We start from the raw sequence: 20,470 nt of genomic DNA, 5'->3' as shown, positions 1-20,470 counted from the left end.
TGGATTGAGTTGTACACTCCAATGGTATTGGTATTATAAAAATAATACACACCCAACTGCATTCTTAATATTCATTGATCACTGTACGACAACTATAAAAAGGTCAGTATACTTTTACTAGCATAGGAAGAAAGGTCAGTAATTCAATGATCTATGCCTGGTTTTGATGTGTAGTAAATAATTGAGACATAAACTTTTGAAAATGAAAAATTATGTCTAGTCAAGTGAAAGTAATAGTTACTCGGGGTGGATTTTCGTCAGTGATAAATCACTAGGGGTGGCAACCCTGAAAGAAAGGGGATTTTGGGGGAACCGATTTTGAGAATGTTTATGAGAAGATTTTGGGGGAAATCCCAAAAAATTTGGGGATAGTGGAAGCACTGGTATTTTTGAAAAAAAATCTGCCAACAAATTTTACTAGGTCATGAAAACTGTCAAGTAGCATTGCTACTATGCTATCCCACTTTTTGCACGGCGGAGCACGACTTGTGTTTTGACACTTTTTCTTTGAGCAAAAATTATTTTATATGTAAAAAGGGTATTTTCAGACAAAATCTGCCAACAAATTTGATACTTGCCAAGTAGCATTTCTACTTTGCTACATTTTTTGCACGGCAGGTCACAAGTAAAGGTTAAGATAGAAAAAAATTACAAGGGAGAAAGATAAACGAAAGCAGGCACAGAACTGCAATACATGAATGATCAACACAACACTACATTCTACTAAGTTAGTAGAGCCATCTAAGTATGGTTATTGGCTTCAACCTTTATTATCTAAAGCTTAGAATCTGTTCTACCATTTAAAATATCGATCTTTGGTAACATGGGGTAAGTTCGACACCCCAGCCAAACTTCCCCCGTAGGGGGTAAGACTGACATGTCGGACTTTCCCCAGATGGGCTTTTTCGGGGGTAAGACCGACACCCCTCTTATCTGTTCAACTAATAACATTAGCTTGTTTTAAAAAATCAGGAAGATGCTCCTGGTCTTCTAGTTTCTAAGAAATTAAAAAAAAAATTCTCTATCTCTCTTACTTTATAATCTGCATAAGTTACAGTTAAGTCAGTTACCTGTGTTCCTAAAAAAACGCCGTCCAAAAAACTTCAAAACCTTCTGAACAGAAAGCGTGCTAACTCTGCCGGAAGTTTATGGCACTGTTGCCTACTGCTACTAATATGGAAGAAAATATGAAAGCCTCCCACAGATACAATGGACCATAGACAAATTGAAGGTCGGTATCGGACTTACCCCACTGTCGGACTTTCCCTGATTCATCCTATTTTATATTATATTTTAATACTCTTGTAGTATACCTTGACCCCCCCCCCCCCAGATTATAAGGCCTAGAATCGCTAGTGGGTCAGCTCCGTTACATCCTGCTAGACGAATCGCCTACACTCTTAGCTTAAATGTCGATAAAACACGTTTATGCGTGCCAATGTAAAGATTGATGAGACTTTCTTTTCAGGTTTTTCAAAAGTATGGCAGAATTCGAAGTTTCAGATTTGTCAGAGACATTGTAACAGGTTTTCCTCGCGGTTATGCCTTTGTTGAATTTGAACGCTCGTCGTCTGCAGATGAAGCATATCGAAGGGCGAATAAGAAAATCATTGATGGAAAAGAAATAATTGTTGAATATGAAGTGGCGAGAACAATGCCCGGCTGGATACCAAGAAGACTAGGTTTGTATTGAGAAAAATATAAAATTTCTGAAATATGGATTTTCATACAGCAAACTAAAGAAAGTATAAGAAAATAAAGAAAATAAAGTATAAAGACTGGGTTTTTCGGCTACTCACAGATATTTAAAAAAAAACCTAAATACTTTGATTGGCAAATGACACGCGTCATCATGGTTATCACTAGATGTTAGAATAATACAGTTATTAAGGATTTTGAAGTAAATGTTTTTAATTGTGATCCAAAAAGAATCGAATTGTAGCTTTGTGAAGTGATGGCCAAGGGCCAGTCTATTTCAAATACACCTCTAGAATTTTGAAACTCAGATTTTGAAGAAGCTTGGAAACCTAAGGAAATGTAGGAATATTTATAAAAATCCGTCTTGAGGGGAGAGTGGTGCACTACCCACCCACCCAGTCTTTCAAGGGTCCACTATTTTATTTTATATTTTGGCGTCAAATCAATTCCTCCTTCATGTTGGTGCACCAAAGAATTATCCATTTTATAGGATTTTTTATTCTTTTCGGACTCGTTGTTATTCTCACTGTTGCTTCTCTTCTAACCAAAGGATTCATTTACGATTCGACATATTCGTTGTGATGCTGGTTGTCACATGTCTTCAAGCCGCAGATCTTGTTTTCGCTTCATTTTTGTGCATCGTTACCTCCGACTTTTTTCCATGCCTTTTACTTTACCTGTTCAGATTCTTCTTTCCCAGCTTTTCCCCGGTTGTCATATTTATGTCATTTTTTTATGCTTAATCGCGTTGTTATATGATTCAACAACAACCAGAATTTTCCAATGCCCATGCTCTCTGAAATGTCTAAAATATATATTGGCACAATCATCGTTTTATTCTTTAGTTTCAAGTCATAGGGTGCCAAATCTTCCATTTCAATCGAATAAAAAGATTATGTCGTGAATTTAATTCCTCCTTCCTGCTTACCCCTTACAGGCTCTAAAATAACACGTTCCTTATTCATTTGTAATTTTCTAAAATATCTATTATCATGTTGTCCTTTAGTTTTGAGTCACATTTTCGTTTACAATTCAATATGCTTTGTTTCTGTTCCATGTGTTTTTCTTTAGCTGTTCAGATCATTTGTCATTTTGTGTAATTTTGCAGGTGTCATCAAGTATTAGTTCCTCCTTCTTTTTTATCAAGCACAGATTCACATACGCTAAACTGACACATTCCTTCATTCCATTGTAATTTTGCTTTGTCTTCTAACAGCACATCCCGTTGTGCAACGTTTTTCTTTGCAATTCAATATGATTTTACCTATTTCTTGTTCCATGCTTTTCTTTAGTTGTTCAGAGGGGTTTGTATCTTGTGTAATGTTTCATGTGTCATAGATACCAAAAACGATACGACGACTCCTGAGGGGGGGGATGGGCGGCTCTTTAAATGTAATTAAATAAGACGTCATTCGCATTAATTTTATTTTTTTTTTAAATATGGGTCAAAACGAATTTTTTCAAACTCGTGACCAATCTAGATCGTTTTTTCAGACCAGAAAATCTCAGGGTGTTAATTTTCAAAAAAAAAGAAAATATGGAGCCGTTTTGAAGAAAAAAAAAATTGTGCATAAATAAACAAATTCAGGATGGTTGTATCAAACCTATGGTGAAGCTATGACATCAAGAAGAATTGTCTACGGTTAGAAGTCAAGCGACAATGAAAATCAATATATACAATCCTGCCGCTTAGCCATGCCGGGGACCGACCTCGAAATTGGCTACATTGTTGTTTTTTTTTAACTGGCATATTAATATATGGTTTTAAAATAAAGCTTATCTATAGCATGATTTTCCCTACGTAATTATCTTAATTAACGGGGATATTTTCTTTGGCAAATATTTCCCCAGAAGAAACAAAATTAAAATAAGGCAAAGAAAAATGATTTGAACAATTTTGTCCAAAAAGGGACGCAGCCGCAATGTGTGCAAAGGATTTTAGAGCCGCCAAAAGTAACTTGAAGGACAATCAACTAGTCACTTAGTTTTTTTTTTTTTTTTTTTTTTTTTTTTTTTTTTTTTTTTTGTACTGTGTGTCATTATTTTGATAAGATATTTTTCTTATGTAATTCGCTAAATTTTATTGAGGGATGAATATACAATTCTATGCAGGGAAACTGTGAAAAGAATCAAAATATATAGAGACAAATAGAAAGAGAAGTTGAATGAAACTGAGATTGAAGGCAAAGTCTTATTCCGGCGTTAGGGGTATGCAGATAAAGTATGGGATAGTTCATTTAATGTCGCTTAGACAGGTAATCTTAATTGTGGGTACTGGTCACTTCGTCATCCTGTATTGGAGATGTCTAGCAAATCAGAGGCAACGCTATAGCGTTGCCTATAGTATAGGCCATACGGCTCCAATATTTTATTATTTATTTCTTTTTTTTCCTCAGAGGCAATTCATATGGAAGGGATCGTCCTATAAACTTCAAAGGGGCTCATTCGATTGGAAATCAAGAGTTCTAGTGTGCCCTTTTTAAGGGTCAAAAATGATTGGAAGGCAACGAACACCCAATCCACACCCACCATTTCCCCAAACACATCCGATCAAAATTTTTAGATAGCCATTTTTTTCTACGTAGTTGATTCCCAGATAGAAATCATGTTTTTGAGGAGGACACTCCCCCCACAGCCCTCAGAGCAAGGGTTGTAAATTATGCCCTGGGGGCATATAAGCTTTTTATAGAAAGCTTTGTCGTAGAAACTTCAAAACGGGCTCATTCGATTGAAAATTCAAAGGGCTAGCCCTTTTTAATAGTCGAAAGTGATACTAACCCCCCTCTCAAACCCATCTTTTCCCCAAACACATCCAATCAAAATTTTGAGATAGCCACTTGTTTCAACGTAGTTGAAGATTCTGGAAATTAGGTCTTTAAGGATGACAACTCCCCTCCCCCCACAGCCCTCAGGACAAGGGTTGTAAGTTATGCCGTGGGGGCGTATAAGGTTCTTATAGAAAGCGCTGTCGTAGAAACTTCAAAAAGGGTTCATTTGGAAATTTAAATGACTAGTATCCTTTTTATCAGTCGAAAGTGATTGGAAGGCAGCTAACACCCCTTTCCACGCCCACCATTTCCCCAAACACATCCAATCAACATTTTGAGATAGCCATTTTGTTCAACGTAGTTGAAAGTTTTGGAAATTATATCTTTGAGCAGGACACTCCCCCCAAAATCTTCTGGGCAAGGGTTATAAGTTATGCCCTGGGGGCATATATGGTTTTTATGGAAGGAATGCTCGTATAAACTTCAGAGAGGGCTCATTTGGTTCGAAATTGAAAGTTCTAGTTCACTTTTTAAGCGTCAAAAGATATCGGAGGGTAACCAGCCCCCCCCCCCCAGCCCTTTTTCCCAAATGCATTCGATAAAAATTTTGAGAGCTATTTTGTTCAAAGATCATACGACAAAACAGTTTACAGTTCAAAGATCATACGACAAAACCTCCTGTATCGACACAACCCCCCAGGGCCCGGGGGCAGGCGTTGTAAGTTACGCCCTGGGGGCATATATGGTTCTTATAGAGGGGATGCTCGTATAAACTTCAAAGAAGGCTCATTTGATTGGAAATTGAAAGTTCTATTTCACTTTTTAAGAGTCAAAAGAGATTGGAGTGCACCTAGCCCCCCCCCCCTACGCCACGCCTTCTTTTTCTCAGACCCATCTGATAGGAACTTTGAGATAGCAATTTAAAAAAAAAAACTGTTCAAAGAGCATATAACGAAAACTCCGGGGTCGACACAGCCCCACTGGGCCCGAGGGCAGGCGTTGTAAGTTATGCCCTGGGGTAATCTATAGTTCTTATGGAAGGGATGCTTGTAAAAACTTCAGAGAGGGCTCATTTGATCGGAAATCTAAAGTTCTAGTTCAGTTTTTGAGAGTCAAGACAGATTGGAGGGCAACTAGCCCCCCCCCCCCCATGCCCCTTTGTTTCTCGAATGCATCCGATAAAAATTTTGAGACAGCCATTAAGTTTAAAATTGTTCAAAAGTCAGATAACAAAAACTCAGGTGTCGACGCAATTCCCCAGGGCCCGGGGGCAGGTGTTGTAATCTATGCCCTATGGCATATATGGCTCTTCTGAAAAGGATGCTTGTATAAACTTCAGAGAGGGTTCATTTGATTGGAAACTGAAAGTTCGAGTTCACTTTTTAATAGTCAAAAGAAAGTGAAGACCATACAGCTCCAATGCTTTATTTATTTTTTTTCCCAGAGGCACTTCATATGGAAGGGGTCGTTGTATAAACTTCAAAGGGAAATTTCTGGACATTAGGTCTTTGAGGATGACACCCCCCCCCCACCCGACAGCCCTCAGGGCAAGGGTTGTAAGTTATGTCCTTATGGCATATAAGGCTTTCATAGAATCTGTGAGCTCATTCGATTGGAAATTTAAATGACTACTAACCTTTTTAATGGTCGAAAGCGATTGGAAGGCAACTAAAATCCCTTCCACGCCCACCATCAAAAACATCCAATCAAAATTTATTTTGATTGGATTTATATTTGATTGGATAGCCATTTTGTTCAACGTAGTTGAAAGTTCTGGAAGTTGTATCTTTGAGCAGGACACTCCTCCCACAGTCTTCAGGGAAAGGGTTATAAGTTATGCCCTGGGGGTATATATGGTTCTTATGGAAGGAATGCTCGTACAAACTTTATAGTGGGCTCATTTGATTGGAAATCGAAAATTCTAGTTCACTTTATAAGCGTTAAAAGATATCAGAGGGTAACCTGGGGGCATATATGGTTCTGATGGAAGGGATGGTCGTTTAAACTTCAAAGACGGCTCATTTGATTGGAAATTGAAAGTTCTAGTTCACTTTGTAAGAGTCAAAAGAGATTGGAGGACAGCTACCCCCCCCCCTCTCCACGCCCTATTTTCCTCAAATCCATCCGATAAGAACTTTGAGATAGCCATTAAAATAAAAATTACCGTTAAAAATAGTTCAAAGACCATATAACGAAAACTCCGGGGTGAACACAGCCCTCCAGGGCCCGAGGGCAGGCGTTGTAAGATAAGCCGTGGGGGAATGTATGGTTCTTATGGAAGGGATGATCTTAAAAACTTCAGAGAGGGCTATTTTGATTGGACATTGAAAGTTCTAGTTCAGTTTTTGAGAGTCAAAAGAGATTGGACGGTAACTAGCCCCCCCCACGCCCATTTTTCCCCCAATGCATCTGATAAAAACTTTAAGACAACCATTAAGTTAAAAATTGTTGAAAAATCAGATAACAAAAACCCAGGTGTCCACACAACCCCCAGGGCCCGGGGGTAGGCGTTGTAAGTTATGCCCTGGGGCATATATGGTCCTTATGAAAGGGATGCTCGTATAAACTTCATAGAGGGCTCATTTGATTGGAAATTGAAAGTTCAATCTCACTTTTAATAGTCAAAAGAGATCCGAGGGTAACTAGCCCCCCTTCCTATGCCTTCTTTTTCCAAACCCATCTGATAAAAATTTTTAGATAGACATTTTGTTAAAAATAGTTCAAATGTCGGATACGAAAAACTCCGGTTTCAATAGTCTTTGAGACGGTCAATCGACGCTCAGGCTTTTAAAATGAGTTTTTAAGGTATCGCATGGCCTTACAGCACGATCTGTTCTTGCTTAGAAAATAAGTAATCTTTCCTTTTTTTTTTGTCACCTTTAAAACACTTTTTGCTGTATTTTTAAACTAAAATGTACAAAGCAAATTTCAAAAGTGTTTCCGTGGATGGATAAAACTGAATTCAGCTATCGCATGGCAGAAAATGATGGTCTTGCGTTAAAAAATTAAAACCTTAGGGTTAGTAAAAAAAACAACCTATTGAAAACTTATTGGAACTTACTGAAAAATAACCGATTGAAAACTTTTGCAAGGAACATAAGCCTTAAATCAGATGTCCCTTATTTCGATAGGATTGGGTCATAGCTTGGGGGAGGGGTTAAAGGATTCGGGATTCCCCTTCCACGGGGTTTGTCAAAAGAAAGTTGATATTTGAAGAGCTCTCTGCTCATGTGCAACAAATCGGATAGGGGAGATCACATTCATCGCTTGCCTGAACTTCTGAAATTCAGTCAGTATGAAATGATTCTTGGAAGCAAACCGCGCATTCTTTTTGCGAGAATTTTACATAAATGATGATTCGATGATTCAAGCGGAAGACAGATTTCAAGTGGAACTTGGAATGTTACAACGTTAAAAAATGACCATCGTATCAACATTTTGACTGATGAATTCAGACGACTTGAATTGGACATACTAGGTGTTTCAGAAACTCATATCCCAGGGGTAGGAAGCATGAAATTAAGTGATATAGAATTTGTTCTATATCACCCAGGTAGAAATATGATGTTTTTACTAGGAGCTTTTAACGGCCATGTCGGTAGAAATATGGATAGATGGTATCCTAGCCAAGGTAAATTTGGTGTAGGAAAATTTGGGATAGAGCTTTGTTGAGTGGTTCGCCTCTCTTAGGTGTCGCTGAGGATGCGCCAGATGGTAAGGCGCGTGCAATGTCCCTTTTAAACTGCAGCAAGTTCATAGGTTTTTGTCCAGTAGGAAGACACCTGCGATATAGGATCCACCCATTTACAAGGGAAAAGTCAAAAAAGAAAGAGAAATTTCGCATGTATCACTTATTTCTGGACTTAAAGTCAATTCTGTGCAACTATATCAGCATATCGGCAAGATCGACACTACCCATAAAGCAATTGTATTCCTTCACGCAGTGTGGTCTCTTCATTTCTATAGGCTCTTTTTGCCTGCCATCCCACCTCTCACAAGTATCTTCAGGATCCACAGCTGCATAGGTTGATATCAAGTGAACCGGCTTATTATCATACCACTTCACCACTACAACATTCGACTGCGTTTCCACCCGCCAGTCATACGAGCCTCTTCCTTGCGCTTTCATTTTGCTATCTAGTTCCAAAGCGCAGCCTTTTAACCTGTTTACTCTAACTGTAGCCAGTGTAAGTATACCCGGGTCATTTAGGATTTGGGCCAGGTCTAGTGACGGAAACCAGTTGTCGTAAAAGAGCTTGTAGTTCATGTGGTTTGGGATTCCCCTCGCAAGTTGGAGGACAAAGTCAGCACCAACCCCCAAATCACTTGTATCAATTGATCCCTTGCCAGTTTAAATTTCTAAATCATACACAAATCCATTTATTTCCGCTCTGGAGATGAACTTTTATCCCCACTTATGCGTTTTTTTCAGATTGTACTGCTTCAGCGATATTCGCTGCTTCGTTGGAACTATTTGCTCATCAATGACCTGGTGTTCTTCCGGATGTATCTTCATGCAGTCGGCTCAAACCTTTTCTATCAAGGAACGAGTTTTATGAATCTTGTCATGATCAGGGTCCCCCTGAGGATTTTGTGATACATTGTCATTGAAATGCAAATACTTCTCTATCAGTTCAAATCTGTCACTTGACATAGCCTTGGTTAGCACGAAGTAACGAGCTTCGTTTGACCTGTAGTTGCGATAGGAGGGCATTTTCACTATTCCTGTAAACGCAAGGACTCCCAGGGAACACTTTATGTCATTCAAAGAAACGCCTAACTGCTTGCCTTCTTTCTGAATTGCATATATATTCGTCTGATCGCGTATGTTGCTTACTACTTCATTATCGAATAACAACATGACATATTCCAATGGGGTCTTGCCGCTCATTTCTTGGTCGACTCAAAGCTGACCTTTCCACAGTGTGTCTGGTGGGATAAAATCTACTTTCCTTCAAGAAATGTCTCGTCGTCTCATCGGTTTGGAAGTAGGAATACTTGGGGCTTGTTGTGGTTGTGTTTCTTCACCTCCATTAGCTTGAGACTCATCCTGACTGTCACAGTTTTTGGCCTTATTTCGACCAGTTTATAATTAAGCTTCGAGCAGTTCTTCGAAAAATTCTCCAGGAGGAATAAATTGCGGATCAGATGGGTCTTCATCTTCACTTGGCAGGTTTTCGAGGTCAGAAATATTCTCTGGACAAAGAACAAAATTCACTGCTTGTGCCAATGAAATTGGGCGTGAACGTAGTTTCTTCATAATTGTAGAGTACTCATCTTCCGCTGTTTTTGGTGCAATGGATGTAGATTCGTCCATTGCAACCCTAGAAAAGACATATTGGTTGAGAAACTTAGCCAATCTTACTAATTGTATCTACAGGAAATTTCGTAATTTAGCTACAGAAAGTTTAGTATTTTACTATTGACAATGGAATCCCCAAGCTCAAGCTCCTCGGAGCTACATATCCTATTTAGTATGGTCAAATCATCAGAAATTATATGATATTGGCTTAAGAACAGTGGTTGCGGGATATCTTAGCATACCACACTCCATATACGTTCAGTCGCCTGAAAAGTTTCCATTTCTGACGGATGGTTCCTCTAGGAACCACGATTTATAGGGCCCCTCCCTTCCCTTAATTTTCACACTATAGATGCAAACGACACTTCATTTGAACTGTCAGACCTTCTTCTCTGCCAGGTCAGGGAAATAAAAACTCTAGAACAAAACACTACTTTGTCAATTACAAAAATACACACCCACCTTTCAGAAAAATCCAAGGAGGCAAAATGTACTTACTTCGACCGTGATTATCTCACCCAAAGGCAGACGATCATAAACTGAAAAAAAAATACTGGGAATAGAGCTCGTTGACTATCACAAAATGATAGCAACCCTGAGGGGCTAGCTTGTGTAGTTTTGATAATAAAAAATTCTGAAATTTGTGGTTCCTGAGGGAACCTTCAGGCATCAAGGGGTTAAAGTGATTAGTGCTATGTACGAGAATAACACTGTTGTGGTTAAGGTAGGAAATGAGGTTAGCAGTTGGTTTTGTATTAAATCAGGAGTTAAGCAGGGTTGTGTTCTATCCCCCTTTATATGGATTATTTTGACGGGTTTCGGCTTAAGGAGCACAGGAATTGCAATGGGAGACCACGGAATTTTAATGGAGAGGAAAAAGTCTCCTGGACTTAGATTATGCTGATGATTTAAGCATCCTAGATGAAAGTTTGAGCAGCGAGTTCAGGAGAACTCGCACTAAGGCTGGTCACTAAGGCTGGGAATAAGTGAACATGAAAAGGTGACGTTGGTTAATGAAATGATTGATCAGGTGGGCTGCTTCACTTACCTTGGTAGTATTATTAGTAAAGAGGGTGGGAGCAGTGAAGATGTCAAAAGTAGAATAGCCAAGGCTTCAGTAACTTGTTTTTTCACAGTTAAAAAAGTTTGAAAGAATAGGAAGATAAGCCTGCAAACCAAGATTAGAATATTAGAAGCTACAGTGATGACAGTGGTCAAATATGGCTCTGAAGCATGGGCGCTCTGAAAAGCGGATGAAGATTTGCTAGATGTTTTCCAGAGAAATTGCTTAAGGATTGTTCTGGGTACCCGGCTGACTGACCGTATTTCAAACAATACGAAAAAATACGGCTGTACGAAAAATGTGGTTCAATGCCGTTCTCTAGGGCTATAATGAAAGAAAGGCTGAGGTGGCTAGGGCACGTTGTGTAGATGAAAGATGACAGACTGCCGAAGATTGTTCTTTTCGGCCAACCGTCTTGGGCTAAACGGGAAGCAGATCGTCCTCGTCTGGCGTGGGAGGACGTCATAAAGAAAGATTTAAAGGAAATGGGAACTTCGTGGGAGGGTGTAATAAGGGAAAATTGGAATAGATTGGGATGGAGGAGGAGCGTGTGTAGCTGTTTTGGCCTCAGGCGGCTTGGTGCTGCGGTGAATTGTTAGTAGTAGTAGTAGTAGTAGTTTTCTAGTGATCATTGATTGCATCATGTGAATGATGTTTCAAGTGTTCTTCTTATCTGAAAATGTATAAAAACGTTTTGGGATATTAGTTCAATACTGGGAACAATCCTAATCCCTCCATTCGCAAGCTTGCAAATGTTTTTCAAATTTGAATAGGTCATCACTGCATCGAGTTCTGAGGAAAAGACTTTAAACTGCACCCTAACAAAATCCAATTTGTATAAGAATTGACTCCTTGGGATTCGAATCATAGGCTGCAGCTCGTTCATGATATGACTGATTGCACTTTGTTTGACATCTTGTTTTCTGGCAAGGTTAATTTGGTGATGATAGTGATGACGAGGCTTATTTCTGACAACTATACCAGTTTCTAAACGCTGAAGCGTCATGCAAAATTTTATTCACCGTTTAAATGAGTCATATGCATGTTGGCCTACATTTAAATGATATTATATTTTAGAAATGAAATTTCCAAACTGCATAAATATATTAAACTTCTATTGTATTTTTGACATATCAATTGAGAAACCATGTATATAGAAAGACTCTTTTGATTATTAAGTCACGAATTTGTTCTTTATTTTCTTTCGGAAAATAATTTTTCTCCGAACCTCTTATGCAGAGAAAATCTTGAACCAGTGTTTTTTTAGAACAAGAAACTTTCCAACTCTTGAAGTTTACTTCTTAAAGTGATTCTATTTCGCCTATCGCCTTTAATGATGCTATTGAGTGTCTTGAATCTCTCGTTTCCGACTGAACTTGTATAATGTGAAAAGTCTTTAAGTACAGCCTTGAACATCGACTTTGACAGTTTAAACCGCTACACTTAAAACCTTCGTACGAGACAAGTTTTGTCAAAAACTGGAAATTCAAAACACTTGATCGCGTCATTAAAGGTGAGATAGGCCTTCTTTAGTGAGAGAACTTGAAGAGTCAGTATGTCTTTTCTTTGCAAAACACTTAACTTTGAGTTTTCGCTACATAAAATATTTAGCATTAAATTCATTTCTCAATGATTGTAATTTCGCAATAAAGCAGTTTTATGCAGAAAAAGGGATTTAAAATCAAAACAGTTATATTTTCATCTTACAATCACCCTCCCCTAAGCCAGGACCGTCAATTTATCGTCTGGATCTCTTATTCCCTCGGACCAGAATATTTGGAGAAAGAGTATTAGGGCAATAAAATCAATACAAATAAGTAGGCTATTTTACTTATTTGTATTACTCGTAAGGCATGTAAAGCTCCTAAGGAGCTTTATATTAAGTTAGAAATTGATTTTATTTACCCTGAAAAACTCAGCAGTTCAGGATAAATCCAAATCCGTTCTTTGAATTATATGGAAACTCTCCTCCAGATACGATAAACAATGGGCCGAATACAGAATCAAAGTTGCCAACGCGGTACATTCAAATCGTTTTTGGTATAATTTAGAGGTCCTGGTATAAGTCGGTATATTTGGAACTTTTAGTACAATACAAATTTTTGGGTACGTTAGAGTTTTACTTGCTCCTTTATGACTCAAATATCTGTTCAGGTTTGAGTGTATCTAAAATTTTCCTCTGGTTCCTGAAATTTTTTAACATGCTGTTCTAATACAGTTTACTTGGAAGCATTGGCGACGCTGTACAGGATTTCTCTAGTACATAAAATACTGTGTAAAAAGCGATTCTAATCCGTGTTAACAAAAAAACTCATTTGTTTTCATTTAAATAGAAGCAGTGGAATGAAAACCTCAGAGAATCAGATTTTCAACCTTTATACGCATATAAACCAATGTTCTATGTTAAAATACTTTTATACCATTTGATTTTGTTTGTTTATAACGAAATTTTTCAATACCCTAATATAATTAGGTTAACCTTGCTAGGGCAAAAGGAAGTGTCGCATAACCTATCGTTAGCCTTGCTGACAAACGTACTGCGAGAACAACACTTTGATTTTGCTTCATTACCCTTGATTGAAAGCTGTGGTTGTACCCCTTAGAACTTTTAAAATGGTATACCCCAATATTGTTCTTTGTTTTGTTTTTTTGAAATGACGATTCTGTCCTTAAAGACAGTCTCAAAATACGCTGTTTTCTCTTTTCTTTGTATCCTGACATCAAATCCAATTTTGTGACTTTTAATATCCACTATGTGCATAAGCTTAATGTTTTATTACTTCGCCACAAAACATAAAACCTAGCCCAACATTTTCAGTGATAATAAATGTTGTCCTCAAATACTGTAACGCCGAACTAGATGGCTCTCTATCCTCATTCTTTCGGCTTTGCTTTCATTCTAGATCCTTCCTAAGGGTACGGAAGTCCGCCCGCGTTATTCCTGTTCTTGGACCAGAGAGTAACACTAACCTTACTTGCTGACATAGGCCGATAAGCCTTCTCTCTGGCATTGGTAGGGTTTGTGAGGGTATGTCCAATAAGAACTTGTAACATAGTGGGAGGCGAATAACCTTATAAGCTGTATGGGCAATATAGGCAGGGTATTATGAATGAATGATTCCTCCTTTATTATTAATCATTTTACAAAACAGCAAATCAATTAAACAATCATAGCCACTGCTAGAAGACCCAATAACCTGTGCTTAGTGGCTCAATAAATTAAGTAATTCACATAATCAATAGAACTCACTTAGAACTTAGGTCCTCCTAAGCCATCTGTGGCACATAGGGCATTGACGAAGCCTCGGTAAACGTCACGTATTGGCGCTGCGGCGAGTACATCCTCCCACTGGGGTTGTAGTGATGGGTGAGCACTGCGTAGATCACGATGTACGTGCGTCCGAGCCTGTTTTTCGGTCTTTCCTTCTGTCGACGCCCACGCGGATGCCATTGTTGAACCTGGTACGGGATTCTGGAGTCCTCCGTCTGAAGGAGGTGGCCAAGATATCTCTTCTTCTTAATCTCTTCAGTAATAGTGGCTGGCCAGCTCTTCTGCGGACCTCGATGTTGCTGACTTTTTTATGCCAACCGATATTCAGCATGCGTCTCAAGCACGTCTTTCTGAAAGCTGTGAGTCTTTTCTCTGTCGTAACATCCAGTTTCCAGCACTCACTGGCATACAATAGCACGGAAAAAACGTTGCTATTGAGAAGTCACAGCTCTAGTGCAAACGAGTACTTCTTTAATTTCCATACTGGCTTAAGTTTGTTGAAAGCAGCGTTTGCCATGCCAATTCTTCTTTGAACTCATTTTGCACCTCTCCTGTGTAATTAACCCACCTTCCGAGGTACTTAAGTTCATGAACTTGTTCGACTCAACGATTTTTGTACAGGAGCTCGACTGGCGAGCATGGTGTTGTCATTAATTTAGTCTTGTATGTGTTTATGTTTAGGCCAACTTTTTCCACTTTAACACTCCCTTTGCTACGGAGCTCCTGGAGTCGCTGCTTTGTCCTTTCCAGAAGTGCCACATCATTCGCAAAGTCCAGGTCCGAGAGGATTTTATTTCCGACTTTTAATACAAAGCCAGTCGCTTCTCGAAAAACATAGTCCATTAAAATGACAAATGAAAACGGCGATAAACATCTCTTGTAATCTCTCCTGTAAAAGGTCATGGTCATTTTTGTAAAAGGTCATGATCAAACTTATTATTATCTTGGTGACACCATAACACTGTAGAATTTCCCAGAGTGTGTAACGGTCCACAGAATTGAAGGACTTTTCAAAATCAATGAAGAGCATGTATATCTTGTTGGACCAGTCATTTGCTTCTTCTATCAGAGTCCTGGGCGTGAATATGAGGTCTGAACAAGATCTACCTGTACGAAAGCCATGTTGCTCTTCTCTCAGATACGGGTCGAGTGCTTTTTCAGGTGCTCGAGTATTACAAACGCTACAACCTTACTTGGTACTGATATTAGGTTTACACCTTTCCAGCTATCGCAGATAAGTGCATCACCTCGCTTAAATATCTTAAAAATTATCCCTTTGGTCCAGTCGCTAGGGACCTTTTCGGACTGCCAGACTGCTGCAATCAGTGTTATCCACACTGAGAGGCATGTCCCCACTGAAGCCTTGATCATTTCCGAAGTTATGCAGTCTTCATCAGGCCACCTTCCATTCTTGAGTTTCTTCACTGCAACAAGTATTTCCGCAGATGGGGGGGGGGGTATTTTTCAATTTTCATGTTAAGAAATGGCGTAGAAGGGATGCTTTTCGGTCTATTTAAAATCTTTTTCGATGTGGGACACACACCTCTCGTGAATTTTTTCATTTTCGGTGAGAACATCCACGCTCTCATCTTTGACTTGGCTGGATCTGCTGGACAGCTTTCCTAGCATTTCATTTTTGAGCCTCTAAACTGCTTTGGAGTCTCCTTTCCTAGATGCTTCTTCTGCTAGTCTAGCCTTCTCTTCCACAAGTCTCCGCTTGTCAGCTTTTGTTGACTTCTTGATTTCTTTGTCCTTCATTCTATACAGGACATTTGCGAAGACTGAAAATCTGTCGCCGCCAGCAGAGAGAATTTGCTGTCTCAGGTCATTGCTCTCATCGATTAGTTTTCAAGTTTCTTGTGATATCCATCTTTCCTTCGGTTTCTTCTTATATCCGAGCACATCCTTAGCAACTTGATTGCATGTTGTCTTCATGTTTAGCCATGCTGTTCCCGGATTGTCTGTGCAGTTTTGTATTTCAAGCAAAGCGAATGAGTTCTTCAACTCCATACAAAAGTTTCTTCGGGTTTCTTGGTCATATAACTTATGTACATCATAAAGCTTCGCAGAATTCGATTCCGTATTTTTGCGCGCTTTCACCTTGACTTTTAATTTTGTTACCATCAGGATGTGGTCCGACTGGGCATCTGCCCCTCTGAAACCACGTATGTCCAGAAGACTTGTCCGCCATCTCCTCGAGATAAGGAGATGATCTATTTGGTTCTTCGTCCTGCCGTCTGGCGAGATCTATGACTGTTTGTGGATGGTTTTATGTTCAAACTGAGTTGTGCCGACCATAAGATCATTACTCAGAGCATAATCTACCAGGAGGGCTTCGTTTCGTTCATAATCAATATCATATAAATAAATACAAAAAAAAGTGAAGAAGAGAAAAAAGAACAACTTTTATTAGAAAAGTTTTCGATTGAGTCTGGCACAAGGACCTGTTGGAGGAAACTCCAAGCTAGGGGAATCTATAGTCATCTGCTAGACGCTTTTGGGAGTTTTCTAAAAAAAATCGTCGTCATCATCATTGTAACGTTTGCCACTGAGGTGTTGCTTGAGATGGTTAAGCGAATGGTAGTCACTGGGCACAAGATTAGAACTGTATTATGGGTGATCTAAAACTTCCCAGCCAAAACTATCCCACAAATTACGGGTCCGGCCAGCAATGTGAGGTCATGTATTGTTATGAAGAAGGACAATTTCCTTGTCAGCATGCCATTTTTTTTTTTTTTTTTTTGTAATTGCTTTGCGGAGCCTTCTGAAGGTTAGGCAGTATGCCTCTGCATTGATAGTGGTTCCTCCGTCGCATGAAGTCGACCAAAAAAACACCATGCCTGTTCCCAAACACCAACGCCATGATTTTGCGCTGGGAGAGAGGATGTTCGGTCTTCAAATTTTCAGGGAAGTGTGCGTGTTTCCATTCCATATTCTGTTGCCTCGATTTGGGCGTGATATGCAAAACCCATGTTTCGTCTCTAGTTCAACCGGTCGCCACCTCAGTGGCAACCGTTAAAAAGATGACGACGATGTAAAAATAGCAATGAACTCTTAGTTATTGGAGCTGGCCGCAAGTTCTTATAAAGACGTTACTTTAAAACTAGTTGAGAGGTATGATAAGTGTTTCAAAAAACTTGTCGAAAAACAGAGCAAAGTATGGACTTTCTGAAAATAAATTAACTTTTTTTAAATAATCTTTCGTTGTGTACTTAATTTCAAACGGACCTTAATTGAAAAGCATGCCTCGTAGATATCCGCTTTCTTTAGGAGCTTGTAAAACTCTACTGGCACCCCTCAGAGGATCCATAAAAAGGGCTTTAGCGCGCACCGATCGGCTAACTTTACAACTTTAACTGACAAATTTGATATGGAATCAACGGCTGACAATTACGTCCACTACCCTCCCTCCGAGAAACTATCTCCGCTTGTATCGCCGTCTGCAAACCAAATACGGAAAACCGGTAGAAACACGGCACGGTCGGAGTAATTAATGTGGATATACCCCTCAATGAGTACTTAAAGGAACAGCTTTGTATGACGCACCACCTCCATTTCGATTGGTCTATCGAGGGATATTGTCCCTAAAAGCCCTTCTTCTGATTACTTTAAATGGACATTCAAGAGACACAACTCTGTGGAAGCAACTCAGGTAAATAGTGACTAGTGGCGTATCAAACCTTACGTTTTTTGGCAGCTGGCTACCAGGGATTTTGTCATTAAAAAATCACCTTTCGTTATTTCTAAAATGACTGCGAAGGCTATGTTGTGTTGTCTCAAGTATAACTCCTATAATTTATTTTATATGGGTTAGATAGTAAGAACAATTTATGTGTATGTCACCGAGTCATTGCCGTATAAACAATTCACCAATAATTGCGACACGACGTGATTGCATTGCATTATTACTGGCATTGAAACAATTTTCCTTGGTCCAAAATATATGAAAAATGAATACAAGATAGACCAATTAGCAACAGTATCCTCGCTGAAGATGAATATGAAGTTTAATCCTTGCTTACGAGTCAATCCATGTGATTGGGGAGAAATCAAAGAACATGAAATTTTGAAGTCTGGTGACCCTTTAGTGTGGAAGTTAGATAGGACTAAAAAGTGATGAATGACTCAGAAAATCTATTTGCTCTGTCCCTTCTACTAAAAAATTACTCCATAAGTTTCAAGCAGATCTTATGTATTTTTTTAAAAAAATGGAAAAGAAAGTATGTCTCGGAAAACGATCAGCTTCATGTCCCGTTGGCCTGAATTACTTACAGTTCAGTTTTATGATAGGCTTTGATTTTGGTATACATTATATAACATTTTGTAAGGTAGTCTTTGAGCTGGAGTTTGCTATGTTTTGTTCCAATCATCATTGGTCTGCCAGACGAAGCAAATATGCATCAACAGTTGTGACCAGTAAATAAAAATCCTTTTGTTTTTTTGTTTTTTTTTTTAATTTTTGGGTTTATGGGTTTCTTTTTGTTTTGTTTTTTTTTCTTACTCAATATAGTCACATTTTTGCATGATTAATTTTTGTAATATGTATTAGAAACAAATAAATGGAATTGAAGATATGACATTGAGCCAAACTACCAGTTTATAGAGGAGTGGGGCTCAAAACTGTATTTAAGAACCCTTTCGTCTCCTCATAAGTTGGCTTATATTTAGTATTAAAAATCACCAATTACAAGGGTCCTTTAGTGACCTTACTTTTAGGGCAGGAACTTTTCAAGCTAAAATTTAAGCCTCTCTCCTATTCAAAATATTAGTCTTTTCATCTGTACTGTATTTCACTAGCTTAGTAATGCGAGCTTTTATTTTACCATGGGATCTATTTGGAACTATTGTTATTTCCTAAAGTAAAATTGTTCCTAAAGAAAAATGATATTTTTTATAAAGGATGTGAAACTAATGTGTCTTTGGTGTCACCCTTCTCTGGTGTCCGGATTATGTGTGTTTTCTTACTCCTGCACGTTAGATCTGGAACTCATGTATAGAGTCGATTTTTATTTTATTTGACTTTTTCAGGAGGAGGTTTCGGTGGAAGGAAGGAGTCTGGGCAGCTGAGATTTGGAGGGCGTGATAGGCCGTTTAAAAAACCCATTGTACAGATTTTAAAAGATAGGGATAGAGGAAGAGGACCTGTGATTACTAAAAGTCATATAGATATAGTAAAGCCTGAAAAAAGATATGAACCATCCCGATATTCGTCAAGGGGCTCACTGTATTCGTCAAAGACACGTCGTACAAGGTCACAGTCAAGGAGCCGCGATATTGAATACAAGAAAGAAAAACATCATCGAATGCCAAAGGATAGAAACCGAAGTCGATCAAATCGAAGAAGAAGTCGAAGCGTCAGTTTGGAAAAATCAGACAATGAAAAAGTTAAGATACGCAAATCTAGTTTAAAGCATAGTCGGAGCAGAAGTCGTGAGCGCGAAAGAAAAGCGAAAAAAGGTGATTATGAAGAATCTGAAATACGTCACAGAAGTAAAAAGAAGAAACGTAAAAAGGAAAAACGCAACAAAAAGGAAAAAAGAGCCAGTCATAGTCCTAGTTCGCATGAAAGTAAAGGGTCCGAAGTTAAAGACTATAAGGAGGACAAGTCAGATAGCCCATAATTCAGACCTGATAATGGGCAAGATACTTATATATACGAGGTCTTGTGATCGGCTATTACTGTTCTTAGGAACGTACAATATCATTTTGTGTACCAATTTTCCAGGATCCTCAAAGTGAGCTGGATGGACCTCACTTAGTCTCTAATAGGCAATAAAAATTTATGAAAATATTTTGTTGATAGCCTATATGCTTATAGGGAACAGAACGGAATAGATGCTAGCCTACACAGTTTTATTCTTATCGTCTCCTAGTATCTCTATTTTTATTCATTTGTTTGTTTTTTCCTTTTTCAGTGTAATAAAATAATTACGACCAGAAAAAATAGTATTTTATTTTTTTGATTGTTTGGTAAAAAAAAAAAAAAAAATCGTCCTATTTTCTCCTTCACAGGGTGTCACAAAATAATCATAAGTGTAGTAGGATTTTCAAACAAAAACTTAATTTAGTCTTATTTAGTATCGTTCAAATGTATTAGGAAGTAGTTGTTGTGAGCTACAAAAACAAATATGCCATAAAACTAAAATGTAAAATTAACAATATTAGCAGTAGAAGCAAAATTAGAGAAAGGATAAAACGGGTTCTCTTACCAAGAATATAAGCTGAATGAGGGCTAAACCTTGCAAAACTGTCCAATAACAAGGAAGAAGAGCCAAAAAACAGGGAAAATACATTTAGCACCATATATATGTTCAAATTAAAAAATCAAAATAAGGACGAATAAATGGTCAAATGCTATCATTTTAGCA

General features: G+C 38.5%; 1 protein-coding gene and 1 long non-coding RNA gene across 6 annotated transcripts in view; one reads left to right on the top strand and one right to left on the bottom strand.

Moving 5' to 3' along the window:
* LOC148956238 (uncharacterized) overlaps positions 1 to 19,893 on the top strand; it is a 52,227-nt gene extending 32,334 nt beyond the window's left edge. For all 5 annotated transcript variants that reach the window (XM_089094618.1, XM_089094635.1, XM_089094640.1 and 2 more), the window contains 2 exons: positions 1,469 to 1,682; positions 19,131 to 19,893. In XM_089094618.1, the coding sequence (XP_088950744.1) occupies positions 1,469 to 1,682; positions 19,131 to 19,723 (807 nt within the window). In that variant the 3' untranslated portion in view covers positions 19,724 to 19,893. The remainder of the gene's footprint in view (positions 1 to 1,468; positions 1,683 to 19,130) is intronic.
* Positions 1 to 20,470, bottom strand: part of LOC148956237 (uncharacterized) — an 80,827-nt gene that overhangs the window by 22,374 nt on the left and 37,983 nt on the right. The gene's annotated exons all lie outside the window — the stretch shown is intronic.

Source organism: Artemia sp. Qi Xiang Cuo, chromosome 1, assembly GCF_049724085.1.
Source record: "Artemia sp. Qi Xiang Cuo chromosome 1, ASM4972408v1, whole genome shotgun sequence".
Taxonomy (NCBI): Eukaryota; Metazoa; Arthropoda; class Branchiopoda; order Anostraca; family Artemiidae; genus Artemia; species Artemia sp. Qi Xiang Cuo.
This window is presented reverse-complemented; position numbering and strand designations above follow the sequence as displayed.